The sequence below is a fragment of the Periplaneta americana genome, chromosome 16 (genome assembly GCF_040183065.1).
Source record: "Periplaneta americana isolate PAMFEO1 chromosome 16, P.americana_PAMFEO1_priV1, whole genome shotgun sequence".
NCBI lineage: Eukaryota > Metazoa > Arthropoda > Insecta > Blattodea > Blattidae > Periplaneta > Periplaneta americana.
The window spans coordinates 181,199,508-181,218,041 of NC_091132.1; the positions used below are offsets into that span (position 1 = coordinate 181,199,508).

Here is an 18,534-nt window from a genome sequence, read left to right on the forward strand (position 1 = left end):
ATAATTCACTGCGTTAGTCAAGTGCAAGGTTTTATGTAGTACAACGGCGGTATTTTGAACGAATTGAAAGAAATGCAGATGTAGTAAGTTCTTAAAGTAGGCTATCACAAGGAAATGAACATGAAAAAAGACGTGTTTGACGAAATATTATTCAAATGACGGAAAGTAAATTTGCGGTTAATGTTCGCCAAAGCGTTAAGTACGTAATTATGACCGCGTTGCCGTTTTATTTCTGGTCTAGAGAAAAATACCTTGCCTTTTACGAAAAAAAAAATTATGGTCCATGAAATTATTCACCACTTTCATTATAGGCCTATTATTGTTTATCAATATTACGAAACAAAAACTGTCATAAAGGCCATGACCAACTAAATAAGTTTCAAACAATTATTAAATAAAATAATTTGGTCCAGGGAGCATCCGTTTTTGATGCAAAGATAATTCGTTAGGCTTATTTCTTAAATGAAATTACGAAATGGCGTTCCTGTGGTTAACATTTAACAAAAAAAGAAATATAACAAAACTGTTTTGTCTCGAGACTCTCATCTGAGTCACGTAATCTAGTTGCAATATATTTGCGCAAATATACCATGTAGCTAACAGTGGCGCTATCTCTCAGTAATGTTCAGAACGAAGGAGACAGAATGAAAAGAAACAAATTTCTCCCTCCAATGACGCCACATACCAACGTCGTGTTCTTATGTTGGCGAGATTGTGTATTTAGTTAAATTTGGTGCTAAATGTAATGGCACGGTTCAATGATACCGTGGTAATTCTCCAGTATAGCGGAGACAAGAAGTAATAAACATTATTGTCCTAGCGAAATGACTCATTAGAGATAACACTTTATTATTTATGTTATGTCCATTTCAATAGGGATAACATCAGCAATTTTCTAGTGCAATTCTCACATCAACATTTCGACCGCCACATTTAGCAAATTGTTGTCGTGCATTTGCTATAACAGACAATTTTCTTAACAATAAATATATTCTAGTCCTAAAATAGTGATAAGACTTTTTCAAATATATTATAACGAATTGGGAACGTATGAGTTGAAGTGTTAATGAATAAAGACTTCAAATCCTTTAGTGTCAATACATTTTCTACCAACGTTTCACATTTTTCTGTATTTAGAATTATATTAAACACGAATTTACAAGGGTATACGTGAAATTTCCTTGTACGACCTGAGAGTCACTAATATGCTAATAAAATTTATAGATTCATCCCTGTTATCAGTTATTAGATATGAAATACAGTTTTTACAAATACTATATAACTTATTTTGTTTTATTTTGAACAAAATTGATCCCTACAAATAGTAAAGAGCTTGTTGTTCACCCAAGTCAATATTTCCATTTTCAGTTAAATTAAAATTTAGCCTCTATCAATTTCTTTTGCTCACATTCATCTTCACTAGACCTTTCTGTTTGGGGTTTACTTATATCTTAACTTAGAAACTCAACTAACTGTTCAGAATCGCAAACTGCGTAATTTTCATCCTTCTTTTTATTTTTTTTTACAAAAAACTGATTAATCGTAATGCAGTTTTTTAATTCTATTGCATCCGGGATTGGATTTAAGCAACGGACAGTAGAAAGGAAATTTTCTAACGCATCCTGAGTGCATCTATCAAGCATAAGATATTGGAAGTTCCCTTTATTAAGACAATTTCTTGAAAATCAAGAACTGTTTTTATTACCAGCATTATACAAGTTTGGAATACTTTTCAACGTCCGCTTTTCTCGACCTAGATATTTTCAATTAAAATAATACATCATTATACTTACTTATGGCTTTTAAGGAACCCGGAGGTTCATTGCCACCCTCACATAAGCTCGTAATTAGTCCCTATCTGGAGCAAGATTAATACAGTGTATACCATCATATCCCACCTACCTCAAATCCATTTTAATATTATCCTCCCATCTACGTCTCGACCTCCCCAAAGGTCTTTTTCCCTCCGGCTTCCCAACAATACTCTATATGGATTTCTGGATTCGCCCATACGTTCTACATGCCCTGCTCATCTCAAACGTCTGGATTTAATGTTCCTAATTATGTCAGGTGAAGAATACAATGTCTGCAGTTCTGCGTGGTGTAACTTTCTCCATTCTCCTGTAACTTCATCCCTCTTAGCCCAAATATTTTCCTAAGAATCTTATTCTCGAACGCCCTTAACCTCTGTTCCTCTCTCAAAATGAGAGATCAAGTTTCACAACCATACAGAAGAACTGGTGACAAAATCTTCTCAGCCGAATAATAACAGGTATTTCCCATTTTGCGTTTAATTTCCTCCCGAGTGTCATTTATATTTGTTACTGTTGCTCCAAGATATTTGAATTTTTCCACCTCTTCGAAGGATAAATCTCCAATTTTTATATTTCCATTTCATATAATATTCTGGTCACGAGACATAATCATATACTTGGTCTTTTCGGGATTTACTTCCAAACCGATCGCTTTACTTGCTTCAGTAAAGTTCCCGTGTTTTCCCTAATAGTTTTGTGTATTTTCTCGTAACATATTCATATCACCGCATAGACAATAAGCTGTAATGCTAATTCAGCAATTAATTACACATTGATTAATTGCACAACAACATGGAATTTTTCAAGAAAATGATGGAATATCACACTAGAAACCTGTGTTCCACGCCAGTCTTGCGGTGTACTGAGTTTCCGCAGGAGTAAATATGGCCGCCGCTTCGGCATTTGTCGGATCAAAAGAATGCGGTACTCTCCAATATACACTGCTCTGAAAATAACAACATCCAGGTAGAGGTAAAAGCTGCTCGTCAACCATAATCCTTTCAAGTCCTATATTTGCTACAGACAACTCCAATACTTCTCCCAATTAAATCAATTAATGGTTTTATGTCTTTCAGTCGGAGTTTTCTTATCATTGAAGTGGAGGAAAAATTTATATAAAGTAGGGCTATATTCTTTTACAATTGTAAATTACATTGTTGCAGAAATTTTAAAGCATTGTTATTATTTCAGTGTTCGCAAAACAACAAATATCAAGTTTGAGATAATACCATACTGATTTTCTCATGATTACGCCTAGTATGAAATGGACTCAGTAATGTTCCACTGCAAATTTTCCTATTTTAAAGTGACGAAATTAACGAATCGCAAAATGTAATCTATACTAATAATAAATCTGTAGCCGAAATTTTTCTGGTAATTTTCGATTTTCGAAAAATAATTGGTCCTAACATATATAATTAACCACCCTGAAACCGAAAATCGCTTTTTTGAAATTTTTATTTGTATGTCTGTCTGTCTGTCTGTCTGTCTGTCTGTCTGTATGTTTGTTACCTTTTGACGCGATAATGGCTGAACGGATTTCGATGAAAATTGGAATATAAATTAAGTTCGTTGTAACTTAGATTTTAGGCTATATGGCATTCAAAATACATTATTTGAAAGGGGGGTTATAAGGGGACTTGAATTAAATAAATCGAAATATCTCGCTTATTATTGATTTTTGTGAACAATGTTACATAACAAAAGTTCTTTAAATATCATTACCGATAAATTTTATTCTTTGCAAAATTTTTATAGGACTGATATTTAATGAGATAAATGAGTTTTAAAATTAAAATAGTGCCATCTAAGGTGGTGCAATGAAATAAGAACAAATGACTTCCTCTATAAGGGGCCTTGGACAACAACAATCGAAAGAAATTTAACATAGCCTAAAAAAATGTTTCTGTGTTTCTATGAAGTAATATCGTATGCTAAATTAACAGATTTGTATAATTAATTATTATTTCACCATTGGAAAGTGTAGTTTCTCTAGATGAATATAATGCTATAATGTTATTACAGTAACGTCTGAATGAATGGAGGACAGATAAGATTAAAGTAGCTTATTATGCACAGAAAACTTAATATTCTATTTTGTACATTCATTAAAGTATGGTTGCATGTAATAACAAATAAGAAACATGTTAAAGGATTTGTCATTGCACCAAATGAGTGCTCTCTGGACCAAAATGATCGCATTTTAATTATTGAAATACGATTTCAATTAAGTAACATACTAAGCGATATATCCTTCTAACAAACACGAATGTTCCCTGGATCAAATGTCCTAATCTAATTATGTAATTACTTTATATTTATTTCTAACGGGTGCAGCGGAGTGAACGGGTACAGCTTGTATATCGTAAGAATAAGAGATAGAAAACGTTATAGCACATTTGAAATCCCGAATTTGAAAACAATCACATAACAAAGCACGCTCGGGGCGGTAAAGTAAGACTAAGGCAGTTGATTTTGGACAGAGAGGTTCATCAAAATTAAGAGGTAGAAAGTAGCTAAGAGTTGACTAACGGTTTGTAATTGTTATAAAATTCATTGTACAGCTGAAGTCCAAATTCTTGAAACATTTTGATACTTGCAACGTTACTCATAAATTAATTACAAGCTTGTATTTCTAATCATAATGTACCTCCTCATGAAAATAAGATGGTTTTATTTAATATTCACAAAATTGTATATGTATTTGTTGCGACTATTTTATAGACTGATAATAAATTTACTTCAGGATTGCTGCTACGAATGATAGAAATGTTTCAGAAGATTTGGAAGGTGAGATGCACTTGGAAATAGAACTTCCTAAAATATGTCTCGGGGAAAAACTGCACACCCATTTATCCAAGGACGTAAGCAAGAATACTTTCAAATGCAGTGTTTGTGGTAAGATTTTTTCAAACCCAAAACGCCTAAAAATTCATGAACACCTGCATACAGCCGAGAAACCTTTCAAATGTGATGTTTGTGGTAAATGCTTCTCTCAGTTGGGTAGGCTAAAAATCCATGAACGTGTGCACACAGACGACAAACCTTTCCAATGTGATGTTTGTGGTAAATGCTTCTCTCAGTTCGGAAAGCTAAAAACCCATGAACGTGCGCATACAGGCGAGAAACCTTTCAAATGTGATGTTTGTGGTAAGTTTTACTCGAGTTCGTGTAACCTAAAACTTCATCAACGCCTGCATACTGGCGAAAAACTTTTCAAATGCGGTGTTTGTGGTAAGGGTTTCTTGATGTCCAGTAACCTCAATACCCATCTGCTCCAGCACACAGGCGAGAAACCTTTCAAATGTGATGTTTGTGATAAGTTTTACTCGAATTCATCTAACTTAAAAGTTCATCAACGCCTGCACACTGGCGAGAAGCCTTTCAAATGTGATATTTGTGGTAAGGGTTACGCACAGTCGCTTAGCCTTAAAGCACATCAGAGCGAACACACTGGTGAGAAACCTTTTAAATGTGATGTTTGTGGTAAATCTTACATTCAGGCGAGTCAATTAGAAACTCACAAACGCTTTCACACTGGCGAGAAACCTTTCAAATGTGATGTTTGTGGTAAGAATTTCGATCGATTCACTACATTGAAAGCTCATATACTTCGGCATAATGGTTTGCAACCTTTCAAATGTGAAGTTTGTGGTAAATGTTTTTCTGCGTTTGGTAACTTAAAAGCTCATAAAAGCACGCACACTGGCGAGAAACCTTTCAAGTGTGATGTTTGTAATAAGCTTTTCTCGCATTTGAGTACTCTGAAAAAACATGAACCTGTGCACATAGACGAGAAACCTTTCAAATGTAATGTTTGTGGTAAATGCTTCTGTCAGTCTGGTTACCTAAAAGTTCATGAACGTCTCCACACAGGCGAGAAACCTTTCAAATGTGATGTTTGTGGTATGTGCTTCCCTGTATCGGGTTCCCTAAAGGCCCATGAACGTAAACATTCAGCTGAGAAAAGTTTCAAATGTGATGTTTGTGGTAAGTTTTACTCGAGTTCATATTACCTAAAAGTTCATGAACGCCTACATACAGGCGACAAGCTTCTTAAATGTGAAATTTGTGGTAAGGGCTTCTTGATGTCCATTGACCTAACTAGTCATATGCGCCGGCACAGAGGCGAGAAACCTTTCAAATGTGGTGTTTGCGGCAAGTGCTTCCCTGTCTCGGGTGCTCTAAAAGCCCATGAACGTAATCATGCAGTCGAGAAAAGTTTCAAATGTGATGTTTGTGGTAAGTTTTACTCGAGTTCGTATTACCTAAAAATTCATGAACGCCTGCACACAGCCGACAAACTTCTTAAATGTGAAGTTTGTGGTGAAGGTTTCTTGATGTCCAGTGACCTAACTAGTCATATGCGCCTGCACACAGGCGAGAAACCTCTTTAAATCCAATGTTTGTGATAAGTGTTACGCGGATTTGTGTATTCCAGGAAACCATGAACGGTTACACATACACCAGAAACGTTTCAAATGTGATGTTTGTGGTAAGGATTTCACGATGTTTTTTTTATTTTATTGGGTTATTTTATGACGCTGTATCAACATCTAGGTTATTTAGCGTCTGAATGAAATGGTGATAATGACGGTGAAATGAGTCCGGGGTCCAGCACCGAAAGTTACCCAGCATTTGCCCGTATTTCGTTGAGGGAAAACCCCGGAAAAAACGTCAACCAGGTAACTTGTCCCGACAGGGATTCGAACCCGGGCCACCTGGTTTCGCGGCCAGACGCGCTGACCGTTACTCCACAGATGTGGACCTTCACGATGTTGGTTGGTCTACAAATACATCTGCGTCGACACACAGGCGAGTAGCCTTCTAAATGTCATATTTGCTGCAGGTGTTTCTCAGTTCAAGTGGCCTTAGAGTTCATGAACGACTGCACACAGGCCAGAAAACTTTCAAATGTGGTCATTCATTAGGGTACCTTAACAGGCCATCAACGCCAGCATAGTGGCGAGGAGACTCTTAAATGCGATGTTGGTTTTGAGTGATTCTCTTAGTCGATAGATATAAAAGTTATGAAATCTCGCCCATACACGAGAAACCTTCTATATGTGACATTCTAATTTGTTTAGCTAGTAAGTATAGCATAAGTATTGATGTACGAAAAGCCTTTCAATTCTGATATCTCTGATACGTGTTTATTTAGTAAGTCTACTTCAACTATGTTCCAAAGATACTGACGAAAAGATTTAGTAACGTGATGGATGTGTAACGTATTTTTCCCAGTCCTGTAAAGTAAAATCTTTACGCATCATCCACAATAAACCGGGAACGAAAACTACAACGAGAACGAAAATGCTGCTAAAATACATGTATTCAAAATTGAGCATTCGCAATTAACAAGAAACAATCATTGTTGCTCTCATAAAGCTATTTCCACGTCGTATATTTTCTAGCTAGGAGGCTGTAAGATGATAACTTCATCCATCGTGTCTACTTAACTCAGTGTCTATCTGACCAGATTACCATTTAAATAGAATTCTTAAAAGATTCTGTGTCATAAATTTTGAAGAAATTTAACCTGGATTGAAGAATCGTTTTCAGTGATAATAGGAGGAAGAAGAAATAAAGTGCATACGATTTGGTGATGAAATGGCGTTGTTAGCAGAAGAGGAAACGATACTAATGGATATGCTAATGAAGCTAAATAACACCTGTGAGCAGTGGTATGTTTTTAGGATAAATTGAAAAAAGACGAGGTCCATGGCCGTAGGAAAAAATAATGAGAGTAAACGTGCGAATGCTAAGTGAGACAGTAGGACACGTGGACAGCTTCAAATAATTTGGGTGTACCTGTACTATAAGTAGTAACATGAGCTCCAGCCAGGAAGTGGAAAGAAGAATAGCAATGGCAAAAGGAAGCTTTTGATAGAAAAGGGAGCGTCTTCTGCAGACCTCATGAAGAAGAAGAACTAAGGAAGGGACAGGTGATATATTTTGTATGGGATGTGACATTGTATTGGACAGAAACATGGACATTACGAGGAAGTGAAGAGAAGCGAATAGAAGAATTTGAAAAATGGATATAGAGAAGGATGGAACTTGTGGAGTGGACAAACAGAAAAACAAATGAAGCTGTGTCGGAAAGAGTGGGTGACGAAATAATGATGCTGAAATTGATCAGAAAGATGAAAAGAAATTTGTTGTGGCACTGGCTAGAAGAAACTGCCTACTGAATCAAGAACTAGAAGGATGTGAATGGAAGAAGAGTTCCAGACAGGAGAAGGTATCAAATAATAGACGTCATTAAGAAATGTGGATCATATTAGGAGACAAAGAGGAAGGCAGTAAATGGGAAAGATTGCAGAAAGCTGGGTTTGCTGTGAAAGACCTGTCCTTCTGCAGAACACTAAATGAATGAATGAATGAATGAATGAATGAATGAATGAACCTTTGTATATGTTAATTGGTTTCTACTCATGAAAAACGCCAGTGTTCATTTATGCACATTGTTGTTTCCATTAATGGTTTATTGTGGATCATAAAACATTTTTGTAGTCATGTGGTGTACTTGTCAAAATTTTATTGAAGTAATTAAGTAACCGTAATTGTATGTACTTGTCGTGTTATATCTTATTTGTACTGCTTCTTTATGACTGTGGAAAAAGTGATGAAATATCAAAGAGGGTAAAATGAGGCTTTATGCTACTAGATTAAGAAATATAATGGACTATGTGAACTATACTGCACTACAGTAGATATGAGGAATAAAATGAATGAATATGAATATGGTAAACAGATTATTTGCTTCAACTCTTCCATATAACAATTAATAACCTATACTTATTCAACCTTCCTTAAAATAATAAAGGGTTTTTAATTCCTTGAAGTAAACCTTTCATGTGTCATTATGTTGTCACATATCTTATGTTTTAAATAATATCGCATGAGAATTATATAAAAAGGTTTATCTTCATCTTTTAGGTAATCCATTATATCTTGCAATGCCCTCTCTTTCTGGCTCAAAGTTTGCTGATACAATTAAAGGTTGTAGAGGTGAGGCAATTTGTTCAAATTCAGTTTTATGCTGAAAAACCCATTCTCGGTCCACTATTCAAGATGACTGTAGAGTTGTTCCAGTCATCACTACTCCAGGCTTGTCAGTCGTAATTCTTATCCACTCAGTTCTCGAGATCTGAAAATTAGTTGTTGCAAGAGTGTCTCGAGAAGCACTTTTGAAGTCATAGATCTCAGATATACATATGGTCAAGTTTTTATGAAGCAATAATTACTTATATTAGATCTAATGGTACCTGACAGTTTCACTTAATGTTGAGATTTTTCATTTTGTGCAAAAATCGGTTACAGCTTAAGAAACAGACCTGAAACAAGGCATTTTGGTCACATTCATCAATAAGTCCCTTAATCATGAGGCAAGACCATAAGAACAGTAACATACTATTTCTTATAAATTTTGATTAGACACTTTCAACTTTCTTAACGATTTGACAAATCTGTTAAATATACAACTTTCTCTATTAAATGAAACAATTACGGTATAGTACCTTATTCACTATCGATTGTTAATTGCAATATGAAAGATATGTATTTTGCAGCAATATTATGATACAAAAAAGTTGTAATGTATACAAAAACTATGATATATTCGCTAGCTAACAAGCCTTAGTCCATTATATCTGGAAACAGTGATATTCCTAGCTACGTCTTTGGATATGATTTAGGATTACTTTCAGGTTGCGTTTTATTTCGCCGTTCTGTATTTAAATAACTGTTGTCTGATAGCGCACTTTGAGACAATATAAGGAATCAATTTTTTTTTTTTTTTCGTATTACCTATACATTTAAGCTCTTCAAGTGATCTTATTTGGCCAAGTCTTGTCATGTTAGGCAGGCACCAAATTTACAATTTTTTTCTTTTATGTACACTAAAACCGCCCACTGTACTGAAATGTGCCCATGTGACAACATTCTTAATTGCATTCTTTTCGACATTAGACAAAAGTTAACAGTCTATATACATTAGTTTCCTAGTAAGATGGCGTTAAAAGTTTCAGACAATATATTTTTTTAAGAAAGCTATTAACTACCTATCGATGTGGTGACAGTTTTCTTTTTATTTTGGAAAGCTTTTATTAAATCAGTTGATTCCTCGCATATATTTCAATCCTTTAATAATTAGTTTCAAATTCTTAGGACGTGGAGAATGTTCATGCATCCGCATTATTACATATTACTCTTCGTTTACTTCCACTCATTCCTGAATTTGACGATTAATAAATGTTATTAATTTTTATATAATATTATTTTAACAGTTCCCGTACTATCAAATAAATTACGTTTTGAATGATTAAAATATACATACTTCTATTCTGAAGCTTTTATGAAATAATGACAACAATTTCCTTTCCAATTCATTATCATTTATAGCATCTAATGAAATTTTAAGGGTACAAAAATCTTCATAATACTTGTCAACATCAATGTTGAGATGAAGATCATTTACAAATATTACAAGGTCCCTCGCAATGGTGAATTTTTAAAAACACAAAACATGTGTTTTTCTGATATTGGGAATTCAAAATGATATATTTACAAGTTATAGGCTAGGTGTGTAATATTATGTGACAGGTAAGGTTAAGTGTGTAGGAAAGGAGGCACATTTGTACATTTTTTTCTATTTACATTTCTTATACAATCCTTTATCAATATTTTTAATATTAAATGACACGGAAATATAAGACATTGCCTAATAAACATATCAGAATTTTATAATTGCAGAAATTACATACAGGACTTTCATTTCAAAACTTCACAGTCTCAACTAATTTTTTCAGTTGAATTCAATTTCATCAAAAAACCCGTCAATTTAGATATTGAGGAGGAAGTCACAAACCAGGCTTAATTTCATTTCACATTTCGCCCCACCCCCCAGCCTCCGACACCCCTATAATCGTATAGAGCCTTCAGTTATTTATACACCCCATTCCTATATACGTTTTCCTTTTCCTTCACTGGCAGACCTTGCTCCTTCTGGAGTAACTTCATTGTATAATTCATTCCTTTTTTCTACTTTGTCAATTTATGACGCTTTATAAAGTGTCCCACATGACCTTATCAACTACGATCATTCATTAAAAGCAAGAAGTAAATATTAGATATCTTCAATTATTTTCGAAGACTGAATCTATTAGGCTCTAATCTAACATAATGAAACTCTTCTCTGAAACGTTCATGATGTCAGAATATCCTTAAGAAGTTGGAAAAAAAAAACTTTCTAATCTCAACACAAATGCATCCACTGAGTTCAAAACCATAAATTAAATGGAAGGATAATAGCAGCCAGTACATGAGAAGGCCTGAAGGCCTGTCATCTGGTGTCAGTATTGGCCACTTAATGAGAATTATGTGTTGAGATGATAAATTCAATCTGTTCCAATGGTCCCCTTCGCCCCTAATTTTATGTCAGAGGTGTTGGCGACACTGAAATCATCTTTATTCTCTACCACAAATTACAGAACATTTAGGAAATATGGCGGTGTTCTTCATTCACGCAGGACAGATTTGGTATAAAAGGAAGAATATGTAATTAGGGTGAGTCGGGTAGTCATACAGCTCCGAAACTGATCACATCCGATTTCTACTATTCTACACTAAAAAAGCCTACGAATTTTCAAGGTAATTGACATTGGCAGTGATACAAATGTGCATTATTCGTTTGCAGTGGAGGGGGGATGTTCTATCTCGAATTTTTTAATCTGCAATATTTGCAGAAAACTAATAATACTAAAAATAAATAATAACAATGAAGGATGAATGTTTATTTTTTATTTTTTTCCATTGGGGAATTTAATTGAAGTGAATTTATTATGGCAGGCAGAGTAACTATCTCATGCCCTAATAATTTAAATTGCTACCAGTGCACTTCATTCAGGGGCGGCTTTCGAAGGGGGGCTGCGGATCTGCGGCATCCCCAGACATTTGTGATTTTTACCTCGTTTTATGTTGTGAAATACATTTATTATACAGTCTCTATTTAGCGGCTCAGATTTTTTAAAATTTCGCTCTCTTGACATGCACGCAATCGTTAGTGAAGTCACTTCCTCCCCTGGTGCTGCCAGAGCGAAACGAGAGACAAGGACGGATTGGTGAAGCCAGTTCCCCCCTTGGAGCTGCCAGTCTCGTCTCAGATGCTTTGCTACTCCTCGCCATGAATCCAGAGTTTCCAGGCGCTGCAATATTTGCAGCAGCTTGTCAGTAGCGCGCAGTTTTAAATACATTTTCTTTAATGTTGTGAGTATAACAAGTGCAACAATGTTTAATTCTGTCCAATATTTACAGTCTATTCAGTTCAGTACCTTAACAATTCAGGAGAAATGTGAAATTAAGTGCCCATCAGTTGAATCTCATAATGGAAAGAGCCGCTAAACAAAATAGCCTACAAACCTCGCATATTTTTTGCTAATTTATCCAGTATCCCTGCTTTCTTCTCTCAATCTCCACACAGCCTGTATTAGATTAATGTGTTTCAAAGACAAATCCATCAGCTGGGATAACAAGATGGAGTTTTAAAATAAGAACGGTAAATGTTCATGAGAAGAAGGAGCCATTGCTAGAATGTTTTCAAACCATAATAGAAGCTGAAACATGTAAGAACATCACAATAAATGAGGCAAGCGCCCTGGTGCGTACTCTTGAAGATCCTGAATTCAATTTATGGATCAGTTTTTTCATTTATTGATGTATCATGTAGATATATTATACAACCAACTACAATATCGCCAGTTATATATTTCTAAGGTTCAAATCTGCATATAAACAAATTAAATTATGGTTCATTTCACGACACTCGCAACTGCAGGGGTTATATCAGCGTCGCCGGTGTGCCGGAATTTTGTCCCGCAGGATTCTTTTAAATGCCAGTAAATCTACTGACATGAGCCTGTCTCATTTAAACACATTTAAATGCCATCGACCTTGGCCGGGATCGAACCCGCAACCGACTCTGCATATCAAGCTTTGTTAATTCCATATAGACAATACGGTACAGTGCACAGTTGAGCAGCGGGTTGTGTGAAAATAAAAACTCCAAAAAGCGTCGTAAGGTCGAAGGAATTCAGACAAGGGTTGCGGCAGTCAATATCACACAAGCTAACTGCCGATTCCAGTTCAAAGATCATCTGATATTATCTTCTCTTTTGTTTCAAGAAAAATTCGAATGATACAGAAGCTCATTTCCTGAAAATGACCTAAATGTATTTGTGAAGCTTTTTCCAATGTTCGATAAAGACAAACTAAAAAGGAAACTCACTGTGTTGTATCAGAGACAAGAATTCAGAAATGTCAGTGACGCAGTCAAGCTCTTGCAATTTCTTCTATTTGAGAACTTGCAGGCCTCATTTTCAGAAGTTCTGAAACTACTGCGCATAGCTATCACCATACCGATGACAACTTCCAAACCAGAACGTTGCTTTTCGTGTTTGAAGAGAGTGAAATCCTATCTCAGAAATACAATGAGAGAAGAGAGACTGACCGCATTAGCTATGTTTTCAATTATAAAGACTATGTTAAACGACATATCGGATTTTAATAAGAAGATTATTCAAAAGTTTGCAACCTACAAGACAAGGCGCATGGAACTAATCTTTAAATAAGGTAAGTTGCATGGTTTATTTTTGTATTCAGCCCCCCTGAATTCAATAACCACGAGCGACCACTGACTTCATTAGAACCAGGTATCCAGCTTCGAGGCCCTTAGCCCTGAGAACTTAGAGTGTATTTATTTTCCCCTATTTTCATATTACATGATTATCGAAGAAATTAGCAAGTTCTTTGTGATGGTATAAGGATGAAAGTTGAAATTATAACCCTTTTGAATCTCGAACGGGTCTGTCTGATCACGGCCATCTGGAACAAACAATGTTAACGATTTAATCAGCCGTGACCTGATCGTGACATAATGGAGGTAGTGCAGGAAACAATTTAACGACCGCTAGACATAGTCCTACGAAGTGATGTCTTATTACTCCGAGGAATTCGTGGCCCAGGGACATGCCCTCACGTCAGAGGTGAAAGTTGAGGAAAATCCCGTGCCAATATCGTCCGCTGTATTGAAACGTGAACCTGAGGTGAGTGGAGCACGATGAATGCACTGCTTGTTGTTCAAGTATTTATATTTTGATTCTAAGGACATTACCTCTACAACAGTACTTGTAGTGCCTTGCACTCTGTGATAGAGATAGATAAAGTATAATCAATATATACAATTGCAAGTTATATCATGTTGCAGAGAACTCTATTGTTGAAATGTTTTTAGGTTTCATGTTTTCAGTTTGAAAACGAAGTTTCTTGTTACACCTAACTTACTGTTAATGTTGCTAAACTGCACATTCTCGCAGTGTTGTTATAATTATGTTTTTTGTCTAAAATTTTCAATTATGGTTTAAAATGATTAATTTTATTTTAGGCTAGGTGTAATTCCACATATTATAGCAATTGCTTCTTAGAAATTTAGAGTATCAAACCAACACATAATAACTCTTAATGCATTTCCCAATTCTGAATCATAATTCACATCAATGTGATAGCAACTATCGGTGAAGATGTGTTGCTAGTTGTTGAAATGTTACGTTTAATTATGCACTCTTTAAAATCTATGTAATTTCGCGTATGGATTTATTTGGGTATATTAGTAGTCCATGAACTGTTGTAATTCTATTTCTATTTTCGTGTAATTACATGGCTTGTATTCTTTTGAACGTCATTTTAATTTTATTAATGCCTAGACATATCCGTGCGCTTTGCTGCACTTATTACAAATAATTAAGTAGTACCAATGTATTTTCAAATAAAGTATTGTTATTCCTTAGTGAATAATTAGTTAGACCAATTATTGTTGATACTTCAGTTAACCAGGTCGTCCTGTGCAATCTATATCTTTTACAGGATGCTATAATTTCGTAACAGCATTAGGTATCAATAAGGGCAAAATATAACAAATCAAGGAGTCACACAATTTTACTACTGAGGTCAAATAAGAATATCGATAATAGTGCAGTATTAATTTATCAGCATTTTTATTATTTTTGATATTATTAAATATTCACTAAAGACACCATATTTATGGCCGTGTCTTTTCGAAAATTCGTGACAAATTTTATTACCTTCAAATAGGATTAAATTTGACTACATATTGTTGATTCAACTTTAGTTTCGGCATTTTAACAAGAATATGTTTTAATCCCACCCAATGTGGCATTTCGCTCAGTCATCAATTCACTCGTCCACACCTGTGGAGTAACGGTTAGCGCGTATGGCCGCGAAACCAAATGGCCTATGTTCGATTCCCGGATGAGGCAAGTTACCATGATTTTTTAGTAGGTTATTTTACGACGCTGTATCAACATCTCAAGTTATTTAGCGTCTGAAGTTACCATGATGGGAGTTTTTCCGGGGTTTTATTTCAACCCAATATGAGCAAATGCTGGGTAACTTTCGGTGCTGGACCCCGGACTCATTTCACCGGCATTATCACTTTCATCTCATTTAGACGCTAAATAGCTTTAGATGTAGATAAAGCGTCGAAAATAATCTACTATAAAACAAGTCAGTTCACTCAGGAGTTATCGTGATAACATATAGCCAGTGTTCATCTAGAGCAGCGGTACTCACTAGAAATTACAAGAGAATCAGCCTCTGTCGCAGAGCCTCGCCAAATTTCACAGTACTCAACCTGGGTAACACGGAGACGTATTACATTTATGGATAAACACATTCATTACCGATTACTTTAATTGATTTTATATTAATAGTTACCTGTTTGAGGCATATATTATTATTATTATTATTATTATTATTATTATTAATATCATTATCATTATTATTATTATTATCATTACATAATTTTAAGATAACTTACAGTTATGTAGATTACTGCTGTGAAGTTGAAGGCCACACTTTGTTACTCTCCTGTACAATTTTGTCAATACGAGCTGGTTGATTTGTGACAGATATCCTCAGCAGGTTTTCCAAGTTCACATTTGTGAGACGAGATCTGTGTTTACCATTGATTTTATCTTGCTGAAAATCATTTCACAAATATACATTTATCCAAAAACACGCAGCTTTTTATATGCAAACGATACCAATTTTCCGAACTATTTTTCTGGAACTGTATTCCAAAACTCTAACACTGAATTTGTTTTTCGTTTCTCTTGAAAAACATCTTCTAGTTCTGGAACCTGGTGGAGATCAGTAAGTTAATATTTGAGATTTCTAATCTCAGGGCCAAAAATTGACAACCCAGTTACATCTGCTGTCGTTACTGACTAGGGAATTTCGACTAATCGAAATGGGTTTCGAAACTTTCGAAAATCTTAAATCTCGCGCTGAAATCATGGCGTAGTTCAGTGAGCAATTCTATGCTGCCTTCGTTCAGTGTATATCAAGATGTGAATCACTGATATGAATGTTGATACCCTTCTCGTAATGAAAGAAGCCACCACAATCGGGACATTTCGCCTCCAGCTTTGTTCACCACAGTTGATTTATAAACTACAGAAACGGATTGATTCAGCGATATTCGATGAGGAAAGAAAGAAATGATTATCCTAAACTTGTAGACAAGAACAGTTAGGAAAATAAAAGAGCACACAGCATAGTTTACGAAGATAAACTGTATAGAATTCAATGTTAATGTACGAATATCTAAACTTGGTGCAAAATTCCAAAACTTAAATATTCCAGATCGAAATTAATAGAAAAATGAAAGCAAATTGTATACTAGGTTGTTTGTATGTAGTGGGTGATTCAGTAAGAAATTGAACAACAAATAGAGGATGCCCTACTGAACATTTTGGAATGTTATGGAACTTAAGGGCTGTGAACCCAGATTAAAGCGATCATGTCAGTTTCGCTGTAAATATCAAGGTCGGCATTGCAGTTTGCAAGATCATCTCATTGGGCCATATCGCCTGCCTGAGCGTCTGAATGGCCACTTAAGTACCCATTTACTTGCGGCTTGTGAATAGAATTTAGCTGAGTAGTTCAATTGAACAAAAGCAGGAAGTAATGCATGCGTTCACGATTATTTGGATATGCCCTGTTGAACATGAACTCTGCTAAATATTCGATATCAGTAAATACAACCTCCACACAAACCATAAACACGCTCTTCTCCTTCGTTCTCTTTCTTGGCCTTGGGTTCAAATTAATGATTCCAGGTAGCCAGCTAAATTCTGTAACATAAACCTATGTTCTGTACTATACAGAATAAGTAGTACCGAAGTATCGCACCCACAGGTTACTAACTAATTAAAAAAGAGTAATGAATAATACATGATAAACTATGACAGTGAACGCGCCTGCACTTAACGAGGACAGACCAATGACTGAAAACTACAGGCTCCTTCCATTATCAGAACTAATATCAAAGTGACAGAGACAAAAGGTTTGTTCCAACAAGCAATTTAGAAGGCGGTAGGAACTTCTTTCGACGCATGCGCCAGTTGTGTACGGTATCAGAACTAGTTCGGAATTTTACATTATTGGAACGTTTCTTGAACTGTTCTTTCACGATCTTCGGTGTTTGTTCCCATATTAAAATTATATTCATCTTCCGAACTTAATTCATCGTAAACTAGATCGTCATCACGTTCCAAATCATTGATTTGGACTTTTTTTTTATTTTAACCTTCCTAGTCTCGAAGCATTTTTTGTGAGGAAACGTTGATCTTTCTTAATTTGCAACTTCATTCAAGATGGCTACTTGTTTTGTCTGCTGATAGTGATATGTGTTATGTGATGCAACGTAGCAATACAGATGAAACCAATTTCTATTGGAAAAAAGATCGACTTGGGTTCATTTCCCCCACTATTAACGTTTACTGACAACAAATTACATAAGATAAGTATAATGTGTGAGGAATTAACATATTGGAAGCACTTAATGACGTATTTGAACAATGATAACATCACCGCTCGTTCTGTTAATGCAGTGATCGCCAAAAGCTGTGTCGCGACATATGCCCCTGCCTCTACTCAAGCGTAACGATGACATCATCCTCACCCTCTTCCTACTCCCTTCATTTTCTTTAGAAGTAAGCCGACAGGTATCAGCAGTGGACGTACAGTGTACTTGTAATGGGCCTGCTGTAAGTGTGTCGATATTGTGTTTCGAAATGTCTTTTTTTTTTCAAACTTTTCGGTACAAAAGATGAAAAAATACAGTGATATCCTAGACATAGTAATTACTGAGTTTAAAGATAAACGATTTGGGGATTTCATACACATAGAAACTGATTTTTCCCTCATTGCAAACCCTTGCACAATGGACTTACTGAATGTAAGACCCGATTTACAACGTGAAGTTGTCGGTCTTCAAAATGATACTTGTATAAAGATTAAGTGTAAGGATTTAGTTGGTTTTGATACTTATTAAATATATCGATCTGGCAAACTTTTAGTGTCTCAGAAAAGTCGCTGCTAGAACTGAAGCTATGTTTGGTTCCACATACATAATGTGTACAATTATTTTCTAAAATGAACATTATAAAGTCATGTGAAATATCTCGCTTAACAGATGGGAGTCTTCATACACAAATTACGGTGGTTGCTTACGATGAAACTTCTGATTTCAAACGTCTGCTGGTGTAGAGTACACTGGCTCGCAAAACTTCTGTCCTATGAAATAATGTGGAAGTGAATTTTGTGAGAAATTATGTTGGCAATATGTCTACATACCGCACTC

At 35.4% G+C, this 18,534-nt stretch overlaps 2 protein-coding genes across 2 annotated transcripts in view; both read left to right on the forward strand.

The window, feature by feature from the left end:
• The window catches only part of LOC138692158 (zinc finger protein 665-like), a 34,945-nt gene extending 26,397 nt beyond the window's left edge, over positions 1-8,548 (forward strand). Inside the window, exon 6 of the mRNA XM_069815193.1 lies at positions 4,561-8,548. Within this exon, the coding sequence (XP_069671294.1) occupies positions 4,561-6,211 (1,651 nt within the window). The 3' untranslated portion in view covers positions 6,212-8,548. The remainder of the gene's footprint in view (positions 1-4,560) is intronic.
• Positions 1-18,534, forward strand: part of LOC138692162 (zinc finger protein 665-like) — an 88,280-nt gene that overhangs the window by 51,035 nt on the left and 18,711 nt on the right. The window lies entirely within an intron of this gene.